We start from the raw sequence: 24,549 nt of genomic DNA on the forward strand, positions 1-24,549 counted from the left end.
CGAGTGGTATGATGCAACCCTGGTGTAGTGAAATAGCCGGATAGTAGGATGCGCTTGTCGTCGGCCTGATTCACAACACCAGCTGCAGCAACAATACCGGGGCCGTCGGGCGCTGGGAGCTGCGAGCAGGAGAGCAGAGCTCTGTGGCGCATCCCTCCAGCCCCTCCGCTCACGGTGAAGAGGTGCCAAGTTGCTTCTGCTGGGCTCTCCCTCGCTTCCAGCCGATCCCCCAGTTCGTTCTGGCTATTAAATGCATCAAATGAACCTGAATCGAGTTAAGGCACCCAACGGGGCAATGCTTTACATACAGCTTCTTCTAAAGTTTGCCAAAGAGCTACATTCCAACAGGCCTTTAACGAAGTTTGAGTTGTCCCGCTTCCATCCCTGTGGAAGAGGGAACCTACCGCCCTGGGTGACACAGGCCACACAAACGGCGCCGGGGCTCAGCGCTGCAGACCCACCATGCCCAGCGGGACTCGGTTTCCCAGCACTGCAGGGAAGGAAGCCTGGGAAGACAGAACAGATGGTTTAGCCGACAGGGACAAAGGGATCCCCTCCCATCCTCTTCCAGGCACCATTTCCATCCTTCCAACTTCAGACCCAGACGGAAACAGGACAAAACCACTGGTACAGCGACACGAATGGTGACAGTATCTGAGCACTGTCCCAACCCCAGGGACACAGAACTGGAATTAACAAGTTTTTTCTTTCCTCCAGGCTGGAATAAAAACAGCTTGGTTCCTTGAGAGGCTGGGGTTTACTGAGGTTGGGAAGACAAATGTTGAGAGGGTAATAAGAACAAAAAAAGCCATTGAATTAATTTTTTCTGAACACACTTCCTTCAGCTCCTGTGAGGAACAAGATCCAAGAGCTGTCTTAGACAAAGGCAGCAGTGGTGGGAAACTGTGGCGGAGGTCACAGGAGCCACCTCATTTAGCAGGTCACCTCCAGCCAGAGGGTCTGGAAAACAAAACAAAAATCAGGGTCGAGACACAGAATCTGCAGTCAGTGGGGAAATCCAAGAAAAGGCAGAGGCGCAGGAAGGCATCCCGCGGGCTGCAGGCAGGACCTGACCGCACGACCAGCTGAGCCAGGTGCGCACTGGGGTAACGGTGCGGGCACCACTGTGAAAACAAATGAATTAATGCTGTTGTGGGGATTAAAAAACAACCAAACCCACAAACACCAAAGAAATGGAGCTGAGAAGACAGGACCTGCTGACACCAGCTCCACGACGGGGTTTAGGAGGGGCCCTCACCAGCACTGCCTGTTGGCAGAAAACCTGTTAATTCTCACACGGCTGGTTGTCTTCCATTAGCTCAGTTCAATTCTCACCAGTACTCCATGGTTAACTCCTGGGCAGAGCTTTACTTTTTTTTTTTTCCCCCCTCCTACTGGAAAGGTAACAGGGCAGAAGTTTACAGTGAGTGTTTCTAGATGCCCCTGTAAATCCCGACCACATCAACTCAGACCTCGGTGGCTGCAAGACATGCAGGCTGTAAAGCTGTACGAGCTGCCACGCCGATACAGCAGCACTGGTGGATGCTTCACTACCAACGAGCCATGCAAACATGGGACAGACCTGGAGACTCTGCACGTCTCCGTTGCGCCCATACTAGGATGGAACATCACATGCTCAAGGCAAACACCTTTTCACTTTTTCCTCAAATCTCCTCCAGCAACACAAGCATCAGCATTAGACTCAAACTAGCGAGCCACCCTTTGGATGCATCTTGTCTGCCTGGAGGCTCGTTATTGCTGAGGATTAGTCCTGGAGTAGGAAAGCGCAGATGGAATTACCCCAAATTTAATCTGCAGCGTTCATCTGTACGTTTTTCTTGCATAAAGGGGGAGAGCTCCACTGACTTAGAGAAGATTTGTCAGTTTATACTAAGAATAAATGCGGCTCAGATGGCCGAAATGGAGGTAGCTCTGGCTATGGCCCTGGGAGCACCAAGCTGTAAAAGCGAGCACTACTCCCTGTTGTAAAGGGAGAGCTTAGTGACACCACTCTTGAGCAGGCTACGCCAAACACAACGCATACATTCAGTGAGACTCCAAAAATCCCTTCTAGCAGATCAGCTATTTAGGAAACCAAGGCTAGCCTGCCTGTTAGCAAAGCCGGAGCGTGACGGTACGAGGGGTTAACAAACCTCACAGCAGCAGCAGCAGCTCTGCTGGTCAGAAACCTGAGGGAGCAGAACCAGGCTGTTCTCTCCAGCAGAAGCAGCGTGGGGTGGAAAGAAAACGGCGACATCTGGAAAACCACAGGGGTGCCTTATGCAGCAAAGCACCGGCACATGCGTCAGCATCCACCTCAATGCAGCAAAGCCCTTAAAAGTCCTGCAGAGAAGAGCCAGGTTTGCCAAAGCCAGGCCTAGGTGTGGAGCTGGGACCCACCGCTCCGGGGAACGTGGGAAGCTGGATGGGCTGCAACGTTCACCACCTGCACAGACCTATGAAGAAATGACAGGGCAATCAACAAGAAATAATTCCAACTATCTGCGGCACCTTCTGTTAAACCCACAACCTCTCACCTTGGCTGAAACAGGGCTGGGTCTTACCTTGCCAGGGTTAGCCTCAGGGCTTTGACTCCTCCGTCAGTTCATCACAGGACGGAAGGACCATCTCAGCTTTTGAAAGCATGAAATAATTCTGTTCCTGCTTAGCTTAGAAGGGACCAGAGGCAGAGTCACAACCACTGAGTACAAAGGGAGCAAAATGCACATGGCCATCGATTTTCTCTTTCACCAACACCCCTGAGGGCTGAGAAGCACCAGAAAGCGTCGGCTACAGCCGTCCTCAAAGGGCAGGTGGAGAAAGGGCAACCTGCCGTTTCTAAAAGGTCTCTAGGTTCAACGTCTGACTTCAGAAAGATGCCGGCGAGGCAGCACAAGAGCCCGGGTGAGCAGGAGATGGGCAAAAGAGTGGAGAGCAAGGTCCTGCGAACGGCAGCGCTAAGAGCCGAGCCCCGAAGGACTTCAGGCCCCGCATGAAGGGTGGAGGAGGGAGGGAAGGAATCGCAGCGGGAAAGGCGGCCTTCGCCCTTCCCGACAGACTCCGGCAGACGCTGTCCCTCCCTGGCTCAGGTCAGTGGTTGCCCGAGGACAGGTACAGCCTCGCCAGCCTCTCTGTACGCGGCGTGGTTTGATGCAAGGAGTAACTCCGGGACAGGGGCCGAGTGCCAGCAAGAAACACGCAGGGGCAGGGTTTATCCCGCAGCACCGCACGCGGGGTAACCCCGGCCCAGCCAGGGATGTCTGCAAGCGTCAGGAAAGGTGCCTTGCTTGGCCCTGCTCTTCGGTAACCTGTTTCTCTAGGGGATTGGATGAATTGTCAACCGAGACACACCGAGAAGCGTTCCCACATGAATACACCAGAAGTGTTAGTTAATACCTAATAAAGCTTTTCACACTCACCCGTTGACATGGCTAGGCAATTCAATTCCCCCTCCCCAAATCACTCCTTGGTAACTCACCAAGTCCCCTGTGCTTGCAGGGTGCTGCCCAGGTCTCTTTCAGCTTTCAGTTGAAACCAATCCTGCCCACGCTCTAGGACCACGCGGTGCCACACACAGTCCCTAGCTCTCTCAGCTGGGAGCCCCAGCAGCCAGTTTGCTAACGGCGAGGGACACGGCTTTGGGTGGCTGGGCAAGCCACCCCTTTGCTTCCTGTCCAAAAGGTTGACGCAATTTAAACTACGTTTCTGGTGGAAAAAGCAATCAGGAAATTGTCATCAAGTCAGTCAAATATCCCTCAATGTCGTTAAACTTAAAGACTTTGCAAAATGGAGATGAATTCTGGCCCAGTTAGTAACATGCAAAGGTCGAAATCAGCCCCCACATTTCGGTGCCTGATGCGCAGCCAGAACAGCACGTGTTCTCATACCCCAGCAACACAAACGGCGTGAGGGCAAGACAGCAGCAGTGCAGGAGGCCGTGTGCGCAGGGGGAAGCCAGAGCAACCAACATTCCTCCCATTTCATTTCAAAGATAGGCAGCTGTGTCAAAGATAAGAGCTTGCAGTGTAACGTGCTCCCTGGGCTTTGACACCAGTTTAACGGTAGCTCAGAACATTTAAAGCTAACCGTTTCTTAACGCCCCTCACTTCACTGGGACTCAGGTTTCCCACTAAACCGACAGTAATATCCACCCATGCCCAACACATCCCACACTTGGGCTTCTCCGCCCAGCTTCCTTACTTCTGGTGAACTTGGCATGGGATCATTTTGAATGCAACTGGCTACAAACTCACACGTCGGTCACGAAAATCCCTCCTACCAAAATATACCTGTTTCCAATCCCAGCTGCTCCTGCAAAAGCTTCAGTGGAGCTCCGGGGTTTGCAGAGCTGTGTACACCTGGGACACCAACCCAAGAGCTCAAACGTCATTAAGCGTAAAGGAGCCTCTGCAGCACACAGAGCTCATCTGCACCGCATGAACACAGGCCACACAAGACAACATCATGGACTGACGGCAGTGTGTCACGTGTGTGGTGTATCAGACAGATTTTCAACATTTAACATGCATTTAAAAAACAACCCCCCTGAAATTTCCAAGCTGTATGTTCAGCAAGCATTAAATCGAAAGTTTTCTTCTCCACTTCCTCTCCTGCTATGAAATTGCTCGTGCACCTCCTTACTGCAGATCTACAACTCCTTTCTCAGCATAGCCTGTTAACTACTTAAGAATAATTTTCTAAATATAAACCAATCCAAAATAAAATGAATAAAAACATAAAAACACAAAAATCGGTGAAAATGAAAATGTCAAAAACAAATAGAAATCAAAGAAATTTATTTCCATCAACAAAAATACAGAATACAAAACGATACTGGTCCCACCCTCTGAACGTACTAAAGACAGGCACAGGTTACTGCAACCCTGAGCAAAAGCTTCTCTGCTAATTCATAAGGACCTCCATTTGCACCAGTCTTGCGTTCGTGTCTCCCGATGTTCTGTAAGGGATCATTCCAGCAAATGTTATTAGGGCACGAGCTTGAGATCGAAGTTGCTAGAAAACAGAAAAATAAAGTACAGTTACTTAGTATTAAAAAAAAAAAATAAAATGCAATGAAAGCAGAGTTAGACACGCGTTAAGCACTTGTCTTTTCAAACATGAAAATGTCATCTTTATTTCTGAGAGCTGCTCCCTGGATAACGTATCTCCAGATCTGGAAGGAAATCCAATGATTTCCTTTTCCATCCACTAAAAGCATGTCTAGTTACCCTTTTGCTTAAAAAACCCCATCCATTTACTTCAAATTACCCAAGAAAAAACATTTCCAACAATGTGGGCTGTTGCTGTACTACAGCAATCTTGTAGTTTCTGCATGAAGGGGGCTTTCCCAGGGCAACAGGACTCCTTCCCACCTCGCAAAATACTAAGTCGACTCTGCCAAAATGCAGCTGAAGGTCTCCAGCATCGCCTGCGACACACCAGCATCCCTGAAGGCTCTTCATGCCGTAACACAAGGAAAGCAGACGTACCAAGTACTCTCAGAGACCTTTGCCTACAGTAACCAAACCCCCTCCTACGCATCAGAAGGCTACCTAACAGCTAAATGAATTCAGGAATAATTTGTTTCATTTGTTAAAACCGTTAGTAAATTAAAAGAAAAATCATGCCGATAACTGGTAGAGGTCAGGAGAATACAGAAAGCCCGAATCTTTATGGAAGACTGTGCAGACTGATTGTTTTGATTGCTCGCAGTGTTTTCTTCTTAAATATTACTCATCTCTAAATTACTGTACTAGAAGATCCCACAGTTCCAATCTTCCTTTAATCTACTGACTGCAGGGAAAGCTGAAGCGGCTTTGGTTGCTGCGGGCACGCAGATGGCAAATCTGACAGTAGGAACTTACAAGCGGAGAAGTGACCGAAGCCCATTACATGGTGGGGAACAGTTACAAACACCCTCCCTGCTGCCCCTCTAGGCAATTCTACCCCTTTTTCAGGGTGATGTTAAACCAGTCAGTTATTCAATGGCAGCAGACGAGCTTTGGAAGCTGATCATAGAAAAGCCAGGATGCTCCTGTTTGTTTCAAGACATTGCCTAAATGCTTCAACTGTGCAAAACCCCTCCAACTGTACCCACAGGGCAGGACAGTTGTCTTACAGCCAGTCAATTTTCCATTTCCATGATCCCGTCTGCAGGAAAGCCGTGACTGTCCACAACGCCCAGTGGCCTGACTGAAGCAGAGAGCAGAGTTCCCACCTTGCTCCGTATTCCTGGCTGGCTGGGGCCGGCTGAACGCCTGGAGCTGCAGACAGCAGGGCCAGCCATGCAGCCGGAGGCACTCCTCCCTCCTGGAAGTGCCACAGCTGAGGAATGCCAGAAGGCAGCACAGCACATCAGCGGGCCTCTGGAGTGAACAGCAAAACTGAGACTGACCCAGTTGCTAAAAGCTCCCAGGACAGTTTCCCTAGCTCTGAGTTGCCACCTAGTTAACACCAACGCAGTGGTTGTTCAGCAAGGTGGCCTGAAAATTATTTGTTTGGTTCCAGTCACAGTTACTGCTTCTTCTAGCCTGCTTCCAAATCTGTTACACAGCAAGGTTGTGTCATTCTGCCTGACCTGCTGCTTTTCAGTGGAGGTCAAAACAGGTGGCAGGTGAAGAAAAAGCATGTCAAGGCGTCTGGCTCTTCGGAATTAAAATACTAAGAGGCAAAACCCCTCGCTGTGACTAAGAAAGTCTCAGGAGCAGTGCGAGCTGCCATTCCCTTTACCTTTTCAGTAGCAATACTAGAGCTGGTCTATTTTAAAAAATCCAAACAACATGATAGGTTGCAATACTTCAGGAAGAACAAACAGAGGTTTGCAGAGGTTAAAAGCAGCCTGGAGGTCTAGATGTTCTATTGGCTGTAATTACCTAATGAATGTTAGAATCACTTACAATTTAAAATAAGACCACAAATAAAAACAAAAATAATTCCATTCCTTTCATGACCTAATTTTGCCACTGAAATAATGCCCTTGAGCTGCTTCAGAGAGTATGCCACCCCGGGTCGGGGTGGGGAGCGTATGACATTGCTGTCATGCACTCGTGGCATCTGGGTCAGGGCTGTCACCGCAGCCATGGTTTCCAGCACTGCAGTCCGGGCTCGCGGCGATCTCCGTCTGAAACCTGACAAAATGGATCAAGCCAAGCGAGACTGGATGTTGCTCCCTCATTCCCAAATCTAATTAACATATATATGTTAAAAAAGAAAAAAAAAAGAAAAAAAAGATTAAAAAAAGACTCAAAATACAGCTTAGGTAATTTCATTTTGAAATAAACAAAATGCATAAAATGCCAACTCTGAGTCCAAACCTGATCAGTTCTAAATTAAGCCCATTTCACCTCTGAAGTGGGACAGGAGACGTTCCAGCAGGACACGTTACTGGGCGCAGGGGCCCCCAGCAGTACTACCCCTCCCTGCCCTGCCCTTGCTGCCAGGTCCGTGCCGCCCCTGCCGAAGCCCCCTACTCCCCCACCCGTTACAGCAGGATCCCACTTTGGGTGCTCAGCAGACCACTGAATTTGCCCTCTGGCGCCAAGCAAGAGCCACGTGCTCCTGCGCTGGGGGAACTCTGCTCCGGGCTACCTGGAATAAGCCCCAGACTTCAGAACAACTACTATCTCATGTTTTCAAATTCCGAACAGAGGGATCTGAATTGGTCTGCTCTGATGGAACTAGAGAAAACCCAGGGACTTCAAACACCTAACTCAAGGAAACGTCTTTTGTCACTTGTGTCTACTGCGCAACGTGCTGAGACTGTTAAAGCTTCTGGAAGAGCCTGATTTCCCCTAAAATTTGCTTCCCCATGGACAAAGAAAAAGCTGTCTTTCTTCCAGGGAAGTTCAAAAGAAAAATTCTTGCCAAGCACAGCCTGGAGAAGCTCTTATCTGCCGTCTCTGTTCAGGTGAATGGGGAGATTTTGCTGAAGAAACACCCCTCTTCTCACGTTTGAGATGCCCTCATTTCTTTCCACCACAAAAATTGCCTGAGTTGCTTCCCAGGCAGGGAAACTGAAGTGATCCAGATTCCCTGCTCGCACAGTCTTGCAGGAAATTCTTCAGGGTAAGAAAGAAGTGGAACATGGGCTAAAACTACCTTCCCATGTGCCCACGCCTGGTATTTTTCTGCGCATGGAAATCTTTAGGCAGCCGGGAGCTACACGGCTGTGTATTTTTTCTCTCTAGCTAATCCTACCTTAGCAGATTCATGCTCCCTTCTGACATTACAGTCACATCGCCATTCTCTTATCGCCTCCCTGGCTGCAGAGACAGCAGGCACTTGTCCCCTCTGATGGTTAAGCACAGCTTTTATTGCACCCGGCAGCCAGAGATCCACGACTCAGAAACCTCTGTCATCACCACTGATACCCTGCTACTGTGAGATCCCACCACGAGGCCAGAAGCTTGATTAAAAAAAAAACCTTGAAGCCTGGAAAAAAAGAAAACTTTGAAGAGTTTTTAGCTAGCGATGTCATCAGCTGATCTCCACAACCGTAACAGCACGAGCGCAGAGCACATTTACAAAGCACGCTTACACTGAGCTCGCTACAAACAGGCACGCTGTTGGTATGATACGATGTCATGGTGGCTTCCTTCTACACAAACTCCTGCCACCAAAGCTGCTGCTCCCATCACCAACCAGCCCAACAACCTTTGGTACGCCACGGTCATGGGATTCATACCGAGATGACACCTGACAGCATTACACCCCTACGGAGATGGCAAATGCTTCTACGTAAGGCACAAGACTGAAATCACAAAACCAAAATAAATGGCTCATTCGGAAGGCAAGGTGCTAAGGCTGCTTGCTCAGTGCCAGTCTTGTGAACACACAGACCAGGTGACGTTGGGTTAGCCTGGGACTTCCTCACAAGTGCAGAATTTAAGGTGGGAGAAGCCCGAGGCGCATGCAGCATCCCGTAGCTCTGGCACAGGCTGCACCCCAGAGACAAAAGCTGGATCATGACTTGAGCCTTTCGTTTTCTGATGTAACTAAAAATGCTACCAAGGCTTTTGCCAATACTGCAATTTACAGATCAAAGGCACTTCTGTAGATGACTAAAGCCTGGAATAAAGCTGGCTGCGGCCCAAGTTGGTTTTCCTTCTCAAAAGAAGTTGATACTTTTTTCCTAATCTGTAAGATGGGATGAGTGGTTTGGCCTTGGTTTTCAAGTGCCTGTGGCAGCTTTGAGTTAGTAAGAGCTACAGAACCAAAGCTGACGACAGCTAAGCTGCTGCCACCTCCCTTCTGCTCAACACGGCGTGCTGACAGGCGACTGCCCGCAAATCTGGCTGTGCCCTTCAAGTGGCACCTGTTTTGAGGCTTGCTGAAGGCGTAGGTCCTATCAGTGCGTGGAGGAAATGCTTCAGCACGACTCTGGCAGCGACAGCAAAGCCACCGGTGTCAGCCATTTAAACCGGGCAGGCAGAGCAAGCGCTGCCGCACTGGGAAGCTGCCCGCTCTGCTGCGGAGGCAGCACAACACCGGCAAACTGCTACAGCTACTCGTCGAGCAGCTGGGTATATTGCCCAAGGACACTTTGCAAAGGTCAGCCCATGTCACGACAGAAGCGAGCCAAGGAGAAGAGTCAAGGGAGGTCTTTCCACCAGAAATCAGTTTTGCATGAACAGGGCACTAACTTAAATGAAAGGAATGGATATCGGGTTCTTGGGAAAAAAACAGGTAGCGACACCAACCACCCTGGAGACCCTGCACTGTCCACATCCCCTAATATTTAAGGTCCCACCAAGAAGCAAACTGAACCCTTGCTCTCTCTCGCTAGGAGGTACATGTTTAGTGTAGTATGTCTTTATTAGCTCAATGCCATTTAGAACAGTGTCCTTTCTTTACACAAAGCTGAAGCTATGAGAAACTAGTCTCCAGACTCCAAGTAGCAGAAAATTCTAAGACTCTAAGTAACCGAGCAAGTCAAAAGCTAAGACCATTACAGGTTCAGTTATATGAAGCCCAAACCCTTGAAACCAGGTGAAAAAGCAAGTAGGAAAACTTGTCAGATTATAATCTTACCGAATCTCTGTCTTCCATTACCCGCTGGGGTCTGGCAGGAGTGGCTGGGCTTGTGCCTTTCATCCGTTTATATTGGGTGAATAAAATATTCATGGTTGCAAGCAGGACCTCAGATAAATTGTGCCTGATCTACACAAAGAAGGGAACCCCCCCCCCAAACATAATGCAATGAAGAGCAGGTTGACAAAATGATTACCCTTGCTATATGACATCAGCAAACCAAGCAATGATAACTGTGGTTGATATTGACTCGTTTAACAGTCCTACACGTAATGGCTACCCCTGCTGCGACTGTACCACTGGCAAAAAAAGTTACCTACAGTTTCAAGACAGGCGTGCATAATGGCTGCACTTCATGATTGATAGCAATGCTTCAGATAAAACCCAAAGTGCCCAAATACAAAAAACCTCAAAGCACCCAAATACACATAAACACTCTCTGAAAGAAGTGCCACCCTGCAGTTAAAACAGTTCCAGAGCGATAACAGCCTTCTGTTATGCCTCATACGCTTCATCTGCTAACACCCAAATACACAAGTTCCTCTGATTTGGAGGTAAGGAAACATAAGACCCAACAAATGCTCACTGACCATAAAGAGCACAGAAGAACTAGGTCAGCAGCAGAGTTGAAAGTTTTCAACATTCCGAATTCTTGAATCGAACTCAGTAAATTCAGAGGGATTCAGATCTGTGGGTACCTTCTGCAATATGGAGACAGTATTTCTGGGTAGGGAATTCTAGTGCTCCAAAGAGCAGCATTAAGGAGAAACCTGCAAGCCAAGAGTCTACGTGGATGAATGCAAGATAATCTCATCCCATTTTCCCGTTAAAGAATAAGAATGACGAGGTGACAAGGTTTTAAGATCCTTTTAACAAAGCAAAAGGCTTTTGGAAGCTAAAACCAAGAGGCATTACTTACTTCATCACTGAAATTCCGGAAGGCAGCAACTCTCTCCTCTACACAGTCTTGGCTAAGAGGTACAAGCTTTAGGCGTTCAATAATCTTCAAAAAGAAAAGCAGGAATCAGGGCAGATAATCTATGTCCTATGCACCATATACTAATAAAGCATGGTTTTGAAGTGTTAATGAAATGCTCCCAATTCCATTCAGGTTAAATAATTTCATTGTTATTTACTGGTTTACCTCCCCTTGCTTTGTTGAGCAGCAAGAATATTTTGTTCAACGTCTACAAAATAGCTGCAGAAAGAGCATCCTCACCAGGCAACAGGGAAGAAACACAGTTTTGAATTCCTATAGCATTGCAACACCTTCTAACTCATTAAATATAAGTTTTTGTTTTAAGTGATGTTATTAGAGACATTCTGGGCTTTCAAGGGCATTAGGAAGGCTGCACTTCAAACAGAACTCTTGAAACTTACATCAAAGGCCCTGTCAATGTGACCAGCGTGATATTCATCAAAAAACGTGATTAAGTCTAGCAGAAGGTAGAACGTGGAGTCAATGGATTTCTTTGCATTTATCCCCTGAGCTTTGTACCTGAAAGAAATTGTTTTACAATTTTATTGTGCAAAATGGCAACCTTTATAAATGTGCTCTTGTAATTCTTGGAAGCAGAGACGTCAAGCACAAGGACAGAATGCATCTAACAAAGGACAGCTTTTATTTTCCTTAACCAGGAGGCAGAATTTTCACAGGCTGTGGCTTTTTAAAAAAAGCTTTTATTCACTTCTAGTTTTGTTTCCCAGCATTTGTTTCCTTTTATATGTTTACACTTCCCATATTCATGGGGATAACAGTGACAGGAACCAGAGGGCCGCAAGGCAAGCGCTGTACAAGCATGTCGAACACGCTGCTTTACAGCGGACGGCTCTCCAGCACAACTGCCTGCTTCAGGCAAGAAGTTAAGACTTAAAAATGGATTAGATGCTTCTGCATGCTCTGTCTAGCTACACCTGCTAGGAGATGAACCGGAGGGCTGTCTGCTCTCACTCCAAGCAGCGCAAGGTCAGACAGGAGCTCCTTCCTCAAGGTAGTAGTAAGAGCGGTTAAGTGCATAGTACACACCATGCAGGGTGCTGCTGCAAAGCAGGAAGGCAGACAGCCTCTCGGCCTTTTCTGGTGGGCATCTCTCCCGTTCCAAAAACATCACAAGGCGGCACAGGAGGAAACATGCATGGCTACGGTGCTGTCTGCGGTACGGTAGTGAAGAAAAGCCCCGTATTATATGTAACTGGCAAGAAGATGAGCTAATCAGAACCACTCTGGCTTTGCAGTCACAAAGGTTTGCAGCTGTAAAGGGGCATCATCGAACAGCAATATTTAGCGTACTCATACAGATCAAAGCGAGTAGCAAAACAAAGCCCGTTACGGCTTTTGCTGAAGCTTAAACCCTAAGCCAAAGGTTTAATTCTCCTTAATGCCTGCGACCAAATGAGTGTCTCGCTAAGTCAATACGGCACCAATTTTCACTCAGCCTGCAATCTGACTAAATGAAGGAAGGGCTAACTGAAGGAGTGACTGGCAAATGCCACTTGTCAAAAGAAGAAAGGCAAAGGCCTCTGACAGAAATCGATGCATTTCTGTACCTGTCCTCCCAATTTCAAAGTGCCAGCAAGCATGCTTTTATTCTCTTCCCACCGTAATGGTAGAGGAAAAGCAGTAAGACATTTCTCACAGGTACCCCCATTCTGCTCTAGTAAAACACAAGAGTTGTCCATGGCAGTCACTGTGATAAGATGTACTAAAAGATCATGATTTAAAAAAATCCCAAAGCTATTTTGCAATTACAACCTTTCAAGGTTATTCTTAACTTTTAGCTGCTAATGAATCTTGAGCATTGATGTCTCTCAAACACATATCCTAATTAGCACACCGACACCACAGGTGACGTTCCTTTCGGTCACTCCCATTTCTCTCTATTTTCTAACCACCACATGACACTTTCCTAAAGTAACAGGCTGTGAAAAAGAGGTCCACTGGTTACATTAGCCACATACACACCTCAGCTTACACGTTCCCTTTTTTAGCTTTCATTAGAACAGCAGTGAAAAAGTTTTCAGACAGCTACTGAACTCACTGCTCTGCTGTTAAAGTTAGAATTACTGGTTGTGTAGCGCTCTCAATATTATTTCACACAAGTGAATTGTGTGCAACAATTCTGCAACTGTTATGCCATTTTGCTTTAAATACCATCTAAAACATAGAATTCATTAAATTTATTGCTCCTCCGTCTCCAGTTGACAATCCTGCAACTCCCTTTTCCTGATTCACCTACAGATGAAGCTTCTTGCCTAATTTATCTGCCTTGCCTTTGAAGATTACATTTCTGATTTCAGTACTGCAACCCATCACGAGCGGGACAGGGTGAATTCTGACCTCTTCTCTATCTTCCTGAATACTCTGCTGTCCAGCCAGCAGAAACCACGTCAGGAACTAATACCCACTGAACTGACAGTCCCAGGTCAGGTCCAGGTGAACCACCCATCCTGCCCCCTTGTCTTACCTCTCAGCGATGGAGTGGGCCATGTTCTTCAGCCGCTCTTTGTTCGACTGGGGAGTGCTGATCTGGGGAACAACAGGACTGAGGAGCTTGTTCATCAGTTCTAAAACTTTGTCAGGGTTCTGTTGGGATGAGTTACACACAAATAAAAGCAGCATGATGGGACTTAGTGTTTTAATCTCACTGGAAAAGCAGAGAGGTCCGACGCAGCAGTGCCCAGTGCAAACTCAGAAATGCTTCCCTCCCATAAAGAGTCCAGATCATCTTAGCTATGAGCAAAATAATGCTGCTGGTTCACATGAGAAAATGTTTCCCCCTAATTTTCCTCCAAAATAGTGGCTATAGTTGTATCCACTTTGATTTCCAGTATATTTCAAAAGGAAACAAGTACTCACTATATAGATCAACTATTTTAGACTTCGACATCTAAGACACTGGAAGAGCATACTTAAGGTAAATAACTTCACTAGCTAATAAAATTATGCATGGGACAATCTCTTCAGAAGACCAGACTGATCAAGAACCAGGATGACTTCAATCAGAAGGCGTTGGAGTGCAATCCATCTGCGTTTGCTCACTGAAACCCCCCTCCATGCAGCCAACGGCAGGCACTGCTTTAACAGCAGCAGAAATAATCTGCTTGAATAAGGGCAATTCAATCTCCAAGATGAAATTTAACCTCCGAATCACAGGGAGAATGTTTGGGAAAAAATGGTGAACCAGGTACATATTTAAGGGAGCACACAGAAGATATTTACCTTTGCAAGGTCATAAAGTTTCGCAGCTTCTTCAAACAATCCTTTATTTTCTGCTGCAGAAGCCACTTTGTTAATAATGGGTTTTGTGTCACTTGTGAACTTGTCTATCACTCCAGGCTAAAGAGGCAAGACAAAAATGAAAGGAGAAGAGAGAAGAGAAATGAGAATGCTTAAAAACTTCTGACTATTCCTGTCAAGGCAATGAACATTTTACATGTTGGATTATGATTAGGATGGCCTGTACATTTCCATGGGAACGCGCAAAAGGGACATGGTTAAAAATAGCAAGAGCTCTAGTGAGAGAGACTTTCTCCAAAACGGAGTCAGCACAGACATCTGTGGCTTCTAATTCATTCAAAATGACCCAGATAATGGGTCAAATTCTAAATCATTTTAATTGTCGATGACACATTGCAGAGGAGAATAAAACACAAAAGACTTCAGCCTATAACTTGCCAAGGTCTTCAGGGATGCTGTTTGTGTATATTGGCATGACAGGTTGCAAGTGAAATCTTACACAGATAAATGAAAGGGCGAAAAGAGTTTTAAAAGAAACAATAAACACAAGTAGCATAAAAAGAGCAGATAGAATCAAAGATATCTGGAAAGGATTTTACCGTAGTTGAGGATGTAAAAATAAGACTATATCATCTAGATGAATTTATCTTGAAACTAAGATTGCTGGTTTCATACCAAAGAAACACAAGAATACAGTTTAAAATTTAAAGGAATACATTTAAAAGCAATGGAGTGAAGTCAAGAAAACAGCATTCACCACTAATGGCATAATCTAAAAATTATCTATCTTACAAAGGACTGTAAAGTGAAAAGATATCTGTAAAGATTACTGAGTTACCTTGCTCTCGTGTGTGCAACCCCACTGCTTTTGAACTGACGGAACAAAAACATCTAAAGGAAAATCCTGCCAGATATTTTTGACAGTAGCAATCATTGCAGCATGAGCCCTAATCTTAAAATTAGGGTTTAAACAATTTTGGAGTCTGCTTTACGCAGAAGGCTTCCAAAATTGCCGCAGCAAACAGAAAAACTTCATTGATTATTTAAAAAATTAATTGTTTGCACACACTCTCCTCTTTTCAGGTGAAACCTTAAGGTTTCCTTTATCTTCTGACTGTAAACTTAAAAGTAAAATGTAAGTTACTGCTTTTACAGCAGAAGTAAAAGCTATTACAACTAAAAATGGCTGATCTTTAATCCAACACTTACCCTCATCTACGTGGAGAAGACAGATCAGTTGTGCCTATGCCTGTGGTCTGTTAGCCCTCGCTCGCTTTATTACAAGAATTTTTAATGGGCTGCAATACTTTTCTCCTCTGAGGTGAATGAGGATAATGTCATATAGATAGTTTTCACACGTACATCTCAGTTAATAGAACAATCTCACACCCACTTACAAGCAAGCCATTTTTAGTAATTGCTTTTTACTAATGTGTACTAAATTCCATTTCATACGGTAAAGATGAAATCCCAGCCTCACTGAAGTTACTCAGTGCCGTTTGTTTCTGTAGACATATCCGCTGCCTACAGGGATGTGGTTTGCCCTGTGGTTCCTGACTTGCCTTCTGTTAGGGCAGGTCATACATTATTCTGTAAAAGGATCTCATATTTGGAGGACTTGTCTGTATTCAAACAGTAATGATTCGTCTAGTAAAAAATAAAGAAAAGCAAGACAGCCTCACGGCTGCTTTGGAAATCACACATAGTTTGTACTTTCTATGTAAAATATAAATTGTCAACTCACCTTTCTACTACCATCGTTTTCCAGCTTTCCAAGAATCATATCAAACTACATCCAACACAGATATAAAGCAAGAAAAAAGGAAACAAAAATAGAGAGATGAATTGCACATATTTCACAACACATTTCCCGAGTACAAAGATTCAGTCATGGATGAATGAAAAACAGTGATTGATGTCAAAACTACTGGTTTATAAATAAGAGGCAAAAAGGCGTGATTAAATATCTTAAACATATGGTTGTTGTGAGATCTCCCGTCATCTAGGTCTGCAGCAGGCAGAAAGAGTAAACAACTGTTTAAGACTGTACTGTCTAATAAAGACTTCAGTGAAGAAATGAATGTCAGTGTGAGGAAGGCAAAACACGGTCAGACATACCTCTCTGCTTTCAATTACTATTTCACTAACGCAACGCAAGAACATACTCTCTCCTTGGCTGTCCTTCTCATTCCTACAAAACAAAGGGAAGGAGGAAGGTACTCCTGTTTCTGAGGACTTCCTAGATAAGAATAACTAAGCAGTAATAACTAGGAGAAAGATCTAGAGACGTATAGTAGCTCATACCTGAGAAAGTAAAAATACTGCAGAGCTTCCCTTGGATCTGTCGATTCAAACTTACGGGTGTAAAGCATCAGAAGCCGCACAAAATTTAGACGCCTGATGCCAGGAGGGTCACCAGCTTCATGGCTTACTGCAATGTCAGAAACAACACTATCAGAGAACCTAATGCCAGGAAATGTTTCTCTGATCTTCATCTCAGATTAGCCAGAGCCGTGATCCAGAGCTCTAATGCAACTAAATCAATTAACTTTTAGGAGACTGTTCTGATAAATGCTTTGATCAATTACATAGACCTGCAGCATCTGTGGGGTACTCGTAAGGGTTCAGAAAAATATTCCTTTATTGTAATGTAAATGTGCAGGACTTACATAGCTGTGCACTCTGCCCAGAAGATTTCAGGAGCAATTTTAACTCAAACAAGACCAATGCCACATGAACAGCATGACAACGCAAGCGCTCTGTCCGGAAGAGAAAAGCAATTGCAGCTTCAAACTGTGCTGTCAGGAACAATACTTGGAAGTAGAGGAAAGGCTGCTGGCTCACTGCAAAATGCGATTCACCTAAAAAAACCAACCAAACAAACAAACCCAAACACAACAAGAGTATAAGTGAAAATGATTTTGCAATCAGATATCACTGACAGTGGATGCTTCCTGTCACAGTGCATCACTATTGTTTACTCAGTGCCAACAGAAATAAACACTCCAGACAAAGCTGAATACCTAATCACACATCAGTGTCTTATCTACAACTGTTCCACTGCAAATACATCACAAAAGACCATAGAATAAAGACATATTCAGAAAGTGGAAGAAAACAAACAGTTACTCCAAGAAGTTCCTTTGTTCTTTTCAGACAATGAACCATCAACTCTGACAAACTGCAATAAATTCTTAAAGATGACAACTTTTCATCTGCATTTACACTTAAGCCAAGTGATACAAATAATGTTAAAACCCTGGATTTTCCTACTCAGTGACACCAAAGGTAGCTTATTTTATTTCTTTTCCACACATTTTTATCTGGGCGAGAGTGATGTTACAAACTAGAAGGCTATGGAGAAACAAATTCTGTGTGTTTTGGATAGTCCAATTGACCTAATTTTGACTGATTGGAAGATGATTACAGAAGAAGGTACTCTTTTGGGCTGTGGATGTTCCTAAATCATTCTGAAGAAGAAGGAGCTGTGATTTGGGTCCCCAGATAATTACTTGAAATTAGTAATATAAGGGAAACAATGAGCAACAGAGGCACACAGAGAAAAGCCTTGGAAATACATGCCTGCAATAGGTACTGATTGCTTTTCTGTTCTGTGTCCCAGAAGCTGGAAGTTTTGCTAAAAAACCTTAACATATTTATGGTGAGAGAATGCAATCCGTAACTTAGTATGGATAAAGTACAAATAGCAGCAGTGCTGCTCACAAATGAATATTCACTCTCTGGATTGCTGGGAAGACACATGGGGCTCATTCATCGTGTCTTTCTGTTGTTACTGCTGTTGGTCTGCTGTTACTCTAGGGAAGCAAGCTGTCCACAAACAGCCGGAAGGCGCCTGTCACTGGTGGAGAGCTACAGGGTTATATGTGGAGTCGGGGGTTTGTGTAGTAATAGCTGGAAAGTGCCCTAAGCAGAAAAGCAGAGCCCCAAGTAACGTATGTCTTCGTGGTTTCTTACCATAATCTTCTAGCAGCTGCTTCTGGAACTGTGATAACGTTAGTCGGTCTTGTGGAGAACTTGCACTGTTGTCATCAAAACACACTTGGTTCAGCTAAAAAACAACCCCCAAAAAGAAACACAGATATTTCAACTTCCCTTTGCACAAGGGATGCACTCAGAAGTTATTTGTTCCAGCTGAACCCCTCTGAAGATTTGACCAACTGACCAGTCACAACATCAGGTCCACCCGTTGCTGCAAAGCTAACATTTAATGCAGCAACAGCAGAAACCCATGAAGACATAACCCGAGGTTCTCTTCTATCTGTCCATGCCACCAGACTCCAAAGCTGGGGCTCTGAATACTCACTAAGCAATAATTAAAAGCAGTATTTTTTTTTACCCAGTCTAAACAAATACACCATTGTACTCCCCCCTTTCTGATAATGGAGAGAAATGGGTATTGATCAGTATCTATCATGTCCCCACCAAAACCGTAAGGACTCTGGACTATAAAAAACACTGACAGTATCATCATCTGCCAATTGACACCAACATTTCAGACATAATCCATCCAGAAAGGACAATTCAAAGGATCCTCACTGTAGTAAGCTAGCACTACTTGTAAAAACAGCTGACAAAGCTCAGTGTCAAATGAAAAACATGACACTTCCAAAACCAAGCGCCCCAGATTAACACCTGATAGTACAGAGGGTATCAGAGCAGCCCTGGAACTCAGGTTCCCTGCCCTTCGCTATCGGCAAGGTCAAGTCCCATACACCACACTGATGCAAAACACCAGACCTAGCACTAGGGAGGTCAGCAGAGCAGTGCAGAAACACAATACCATCTCGCTCTGTTCCTAAAAAACAACCCCAAACAACAAACAACACAGCTCCAACACCACACTTACTTTTAGCCAAAGATAATCTTCTGTTTTATCAGCAACTTCACTCTGGTTATCTGTAATGTCACAACGGCCAATAATACAATAAACAGCTCTTTTGTATGGGTCAGTATTATTTCTCAGCGCTCGTCTGTAATGAAGACGCAGTTTATTTTCTGTGGCAGGAGATAGTCTAAGGGAAAAAAAGGAAAAAAGATTGAGGAAAGAGACATGAAACCCCCATCTTTCCCTGTATGAGGAAACCTAGATACAAATCAATGTAAATAGGCACATGCTCACAGCAAAGGCGTAACGACAGCAAGCACTCGCTGGTATTTCTTGCACTTTTTATTTGTATCTGTAGGTAAAAATTTTGCATGTGTGAATTTAAATGTGTAATTAAAGTTATGGAGGATCATCTTCAAAAACCCATTGCAGGAATAAAATATTAAAAAAAATCAAGTCAGATGACAGTCTCTTTAGGGGTGCATTAATATTGTGGTAGATGAGCTATTTTTGTCTAACTGGTATTTCATCGTTTCAGAAAAAGAGAGCACACAGTCTTTGGAACTCTTTGGGTTAGTAACCCACAAGTGAGCAGGTCATTGTACCATGAAATCTTTTAGGAAAGACACTTTCACCTTTATCATTAAATATCATAAAATGTCATGATGTTCTTGGTCATTCTATTTCTTGTACCCGCTTTTAGAGAATTTTACAGAATTGAATCAATAAAGTGCTCTCCCAGACCAAGACATTGTTTGGCGAAACTGTAGGCAGAGTACCTTTTCATAACTGCAATGAAAACCCGAATAAATCAGCTATACTGTATCTTATTAAAGCGTTTGTAATGAAAACAAATGCCAGTACCTTCACTAAGGCTTCTGGAACAATCTTATTATAATGAACGCTCCTGGAAGTTCTCTACAAACCAGGTTAATTTACAGAAAAATAACAAGGCATACACTATTTGTATACACTATTTGGCAAACAGCATTTCGATCCCCGCCCGCCCCCCCTCCCAGTTTGTGTTTATTTTTTTGTTAAGACATGCAAACTGATACAATCTTGCTCACATTTTCATACCTGAAGAGCCCCAATACATTCAACATACTGCAGGATGAGGGCTTCCCACATATGAATGACATTGTCACAGGCTGAGGTGGGGTATTACAGGTTCACGCCCCAGCACCTACCTGGGCCCTCCAGTTCCTCCCAGTTTCAGCCAGTACCTCAGCAATAAGCACACAGCTGTAACGCAATAGCTGACTGTGCGCTTGTTGGAAATCCACTGCAAGTGGAAAGATAACCTAGAACACCACAGCAGAGTTCAGAGCACACCTTGTGATGCACTAGCCCAACCGCCTGCACTCACAGAATCAGAAGTTTGGCCAGTGGCCTCCGTCAAGCGATGGGTAGCAAAAACTGGGAGAGGAGAATAAGCACAAGGAAGACGTGACAGCGAATGCCTCTAAAGGCCTCTAGCAAACACTACTTGCTTTTGTGGTGGGGCATTCTTACGAAAACAGGTATAGTAAAAAAGCACTCCCCAAAGGAAATTCAACTAAAATAAGCGATGGAGGAAATAAAAAGACACAGGATTTGTGACAGCAGACTAAATTTGGTCTGTTGTATGCAGTATCCTACTGTTACACAGGGCAGATCCCATGGTAAAAAAAGCAAAGCTACACCACTATTATTTTTGAAATGTAAATTTTTGCGTCTTTTCAAACAACTCCTTCTCTATGGAGATTTCTACACTTCAAAGCCACAAATTATAATATGCAAACTTCTTACATGTAATTTAGGTAGGTAATATAAATGCCAGGCAGCCATCACCACCAGAAGAGACCTGAGCTTCTTATGTTTCTACCAAGCCACCGATTATATCGCTGCTCCACAGCAATCCCCACTCCTCACAAAGATCTTCCCTAGTTCCCAATTACCTTTTATCTTTACTGTGCATGTACTCCTGGAACCAGGTTTTAAACTCTCCCAGCTGGTGCTGTGCCCGTTTCACCACGTGCATGGCTGCAGTCAAATCTCCACAGCGCATGCAGTAGTAAATCAGTGCCCATACAGGATGGCCTTCCACCTCACCATCCTGAAAATAAAGCAAGAAATAATGATTTATTTTTTTTAAAGCAGCATATTTGAGTTAAATTCCCTTGTCATTTCCCTCATTCATTATTTCTCCCTTATACCCACACATTAACTTTGGTAAAAAATTCTGTTTGTGTTACAGAAGCCAGAGGTCGCAAGGTTTAAGTCCTGTGAAAGCTGTGCACATCCTAGCAGCAAAGGATGGGATTTTTCTGCTTGCCCAGATTTCAGTTCAGACAATCCCAGAACTAGCATATGATACCTTCCCCACCCAGGAGGTGAATTTGGATTAGACCACTGAGCTATTGAAAACATTGGTACTGAAACAGAAAGACACCATAGTAATCATGGATCTCAGCAGGCAAGAAAAGGACAGGTAGACTCAGCTATGTAGTCTCCACCATTATATACTATTATTTCATTTAACTTTTCATTTTTCAATCCAGCCTGACTGTTTATCTGTTAATTTTTTAGGTGCACAGATATGTACTTTCTACTATGTGCAGGGGAGCAGGATTTTATTCAGATTCCTAAATACAAGGCTCAGGCTGCAATTCATATTAATTTATTACACATTTAGTCATCAACAGCCAGTGTCACCATCTTATAAGTGTAAAAAAAAAAAGGCAGCAAAACAGGGAGACTAGGTTACTGCTTTTTTGAAATATCATAATGTATTTTAATGCTTGCTTGTTGATCTCTAAAAAGACCACCGGAAGAGACTATAACTTCCAGAATTTAGAACTCAAAATACTGAGCACTACCGTGCTTCATGACTAGCTCTGAACTCAAAGCAATTTTGTCTACTATGTTCCATTTTCCTAATGAAAAATTCTAAAGAAGGGATAAGAGCCTGCTGCCCTAAAAGCAGCTTAAATAACGGACAAACCACTGGAGGCTGCACTAGTTTCCTGGCTGTGCTACAAACAGGTTTGTGTTACTGTTTTAGCTCAGTCACTTAAAGCGATGGACATACCTGGAGACCAGGGACAGGCGCAGGGAGTTTGATGTTCAAGAAGCTGCGGACTAGTTGGTAGGTCCCTGGGACTCCCCCCAGCTGAGCCTGGTGCAAGTTTCCGAAGACGGTCACAAAAGTGTAGTTTTTGTAACTAAAAAACAACACAAGCAAAACAAATGTGAACAGACTGAAATATACTTGCTACAAAAACATCCACTGCCTTTCAGATCCAACAGAATTAGCAATTTAAAGCAAATTACCTTGATGTTCAAACATTACCATTACAACAAAACAAGGCAAAAATTTCTGTGATTAAGGAAAATCCTTGTATTCAGCAGTCTCAAGAGAATCCATGTTTGGAGCCTGCGGTGGACTGCTCCAGGTTCAACTCTCTATTATGAGGTTCCTCTCATTAGATTCTCCTAGTACTGCTAAACTCAATTACACAACTGGCTAAAAGCCTTTCCATCCTAATGCTTTAGGTCTCAATCCTGACACAGAAGCACAGTTAAACACCACGGATGTGTTTCTCTCTCCCCTCTGCCCTACAGACAAATACAAACCTTACGGCTGTGGACTTACCAGAAAGAACTCACAGAGAAAAAGAGAATTTAGAGGAAAATAACTGGTAAAGGCAGCTTTGAGAAAGGCTTCTAAAGTAACCCATCAAAGCCTCTAATCAAGGCAGATCAATTTAACAAGTATTCATGTTTAGAAGCAGGAGTCTTCAAAGTCTGCACACTGAAGGAATACTTATAAGCAGTAGCAATAAATTACATCAAGTTCTTTTTTCCTCTACAGCACACGATAGACTTGTGCCAGACTATAAAACTGAAAGGTTGTACTAAACATAGACAAATATCACTGTATCTCAATAACTAACATTATGGCTAAGTTAAGCACACGCTCCGCAGGGCTTAAGATCACAGTTGCTCAAAAGCAACTAACGCAAGAACAGCTGGGAGCAGCATTACACCTCCTCCTCGTATGATGAGGGGCTGATGGGACATGGAAACATCCCAGTATTAGCCAATTCCTGCTAGAAAAGAAAAGCTTCAAAGCAAGACACAGGGTTTTGGTTATGGTTGGCTGGCTTTTTTAAATCATATATAATTCATATTATATATATACGTATATATATTAAAATATATATAACGTATGTATATATTTTTATATATAAATGTATATATAATATATAAATAAATAAAGTCCGAAGGGCCCAATTTCCACAGTTGTGAGGGTTGCAGGGGAACTATACGTAACTAATTCCTAATTTCAGTTAGCAACTAATGGCACTGTGAAAAAAAAAATAAAAATCTAGCAAGTTGGATATTTGGCAAATTGGGTTGAGAGTCACCGGCTCATCACACACTGCTGAGACCGAAGAACTTGAAACAGAAGATCCTTCCGATGTGTCAGTTCATCTGCACACAGGCAGGTAGGCCGCCACCACCCCCGGGGTGACAACCAGGGCCAACGAAGTGTGGCAACCCACTGCTGGGGGCCAAGAAGAGGCTGTGCCAGGAGGCCAAAACTTCCCTTCCCAACACGTTGTATCAGCGCGCAGCACCTGCCGTGCTCAGATGCCAGATCTGTATCTGTAACAAACGCCCACGCACTACACTGCGGCTATTGTTTGCTCTCCGCTGCTGAACCAGCCTGCTGGCATTTCATCGGCAGCTCCTGGATAAGGGACACTGCCATACCCACATGTGCAGGGAATAGGTGATACAGCCATCCGGGGGATTCAGCCCTGGGCTGCTCCATACCCTGCAATTCTCCAAACATTTTCTTAGTCAAGGAGCTTGGACCTCTGCGATACTTGCCGATACAGACAGTAAAGCACTTTCCAGAGTCTCAAAATTATTGCTAGATGTCTCAGCTTCAGCCTCTTCACAGTTTACAAAAACATTCCAGTGTAAAATGGCATGATCAGACCCTGACTCACTGCACCAGATTTGTCCCCAGCACTGTCCTCACGTCCTCCCAGCACTAGCTGGTGACAGCTATCAGCAAGGGACTGTACAGAAAAGGGGAATTTTTTTGTAGAGGAGAAGCAGATCTCTTCCCACAAGTAAAAAAATCTTCCCATATCAGTATGACAGATATAGATTATTAAAGAGCAACATAGAAGAAAGAAGAAAAGGTCTTTGCATCTTCTAAACAACCTCCCCATGGATTCAAGGTCTTTTTCACTAGAAGAGCTTTTAATCAAAACAGTTTTGTACTCAAGTGGCTGCTAAGCCCTACACAACAGAAGAGACATGCAACAGACACTTCTGCAGAGCAGCACAAGGCAGCCAACTTGTTAATATTTTTGTGTGCATTACAAAGTCATTCCAGCCCACTGTTAGGAAATCTATTAAACTGCACTACCCAGAG

The 24,549-nt window shown here is 44.3% G+C and overlaps 1 protein-coding gene across 5 annotated transcripts in view; it reads right to left on the bottom strand.

Annotated features, from left to right (window-relative positions):
- Positions 1–4,779: 4,779 nt before the first annotated feature.
- Positions 4,780–24,549, bottom strand: part of NUP93 (nucleoporin 93) — an 81,878-nt gene continuing 62,108 nt past the window's right edge. For all 5 annotated transcript variants that reach the window (XM_055726674.1, XM_027813190.2, XM_027813191.2 and 2 more), the window contains 14 exons: positions 22,186–22,318; positions 21,053–21,210; positions 19,134–19,299; positions 18,242–18,335; positions 16,936–17,127; positions 16,571–16,697; positions 16,385–16,457; positions 16,011–16,055; positions 14,249–14,365; positions 13,494–13,612; positions 11,410–11,527; positions 10,949–11,032; positions 10,030–10,158; positions 4,780–5,013 (listed from right to left, as the gene is read on the bottom strand). In XM_055726674.1, the coding sequence (XP_055582649.1) occupies positions 4,903–5,013; positions 10,030–10,158; positions 10,949–11,032; positions 11,410–11,527; positions 13,494–13,612; positions 14,249–14,365; positions 16,011–16,055; positions 16,385–16,457; positions 16,571–16,697; positions 16,936–17,127; positions 18,242–18,335; positions 19,134–19,299; positions 21,053–21,210; positions 22,186–22,318 (1,666 nt within the window). In that variant the 3' untranslated portion in view covers positions 4,780–4,902. The remainder of the gene's footprint in view (positions 5,014–10,029; positions 10,159–10,948; positions 11,033–11,409; positions 11,528–13,493; positions 13,613–14,248; positions 14,366–16,010; positions 16,056–16,384; positions 16,458–16,570; positions 16,698–16,935; positions 17,128–18,241; positions 18,336–19,133; positions 19,300–21,052; positions 21,211–22,185; positions 22,319–24,549) is intronic.

The sequence above is a fragment of the Falco cherrug genome, chromosome 14 (assembly GCF_023634085.1).
Source record: "Falco cherrug isolate bFalChe1 chromosome 14, bFalChe1.pri, whole genome shotgun sequence".
Lineage (NCBI taxonomy): Eukaryota > Metazoa > Chordata > Aves > Falconiformes > Falconidae > Falco > Falco cherrug.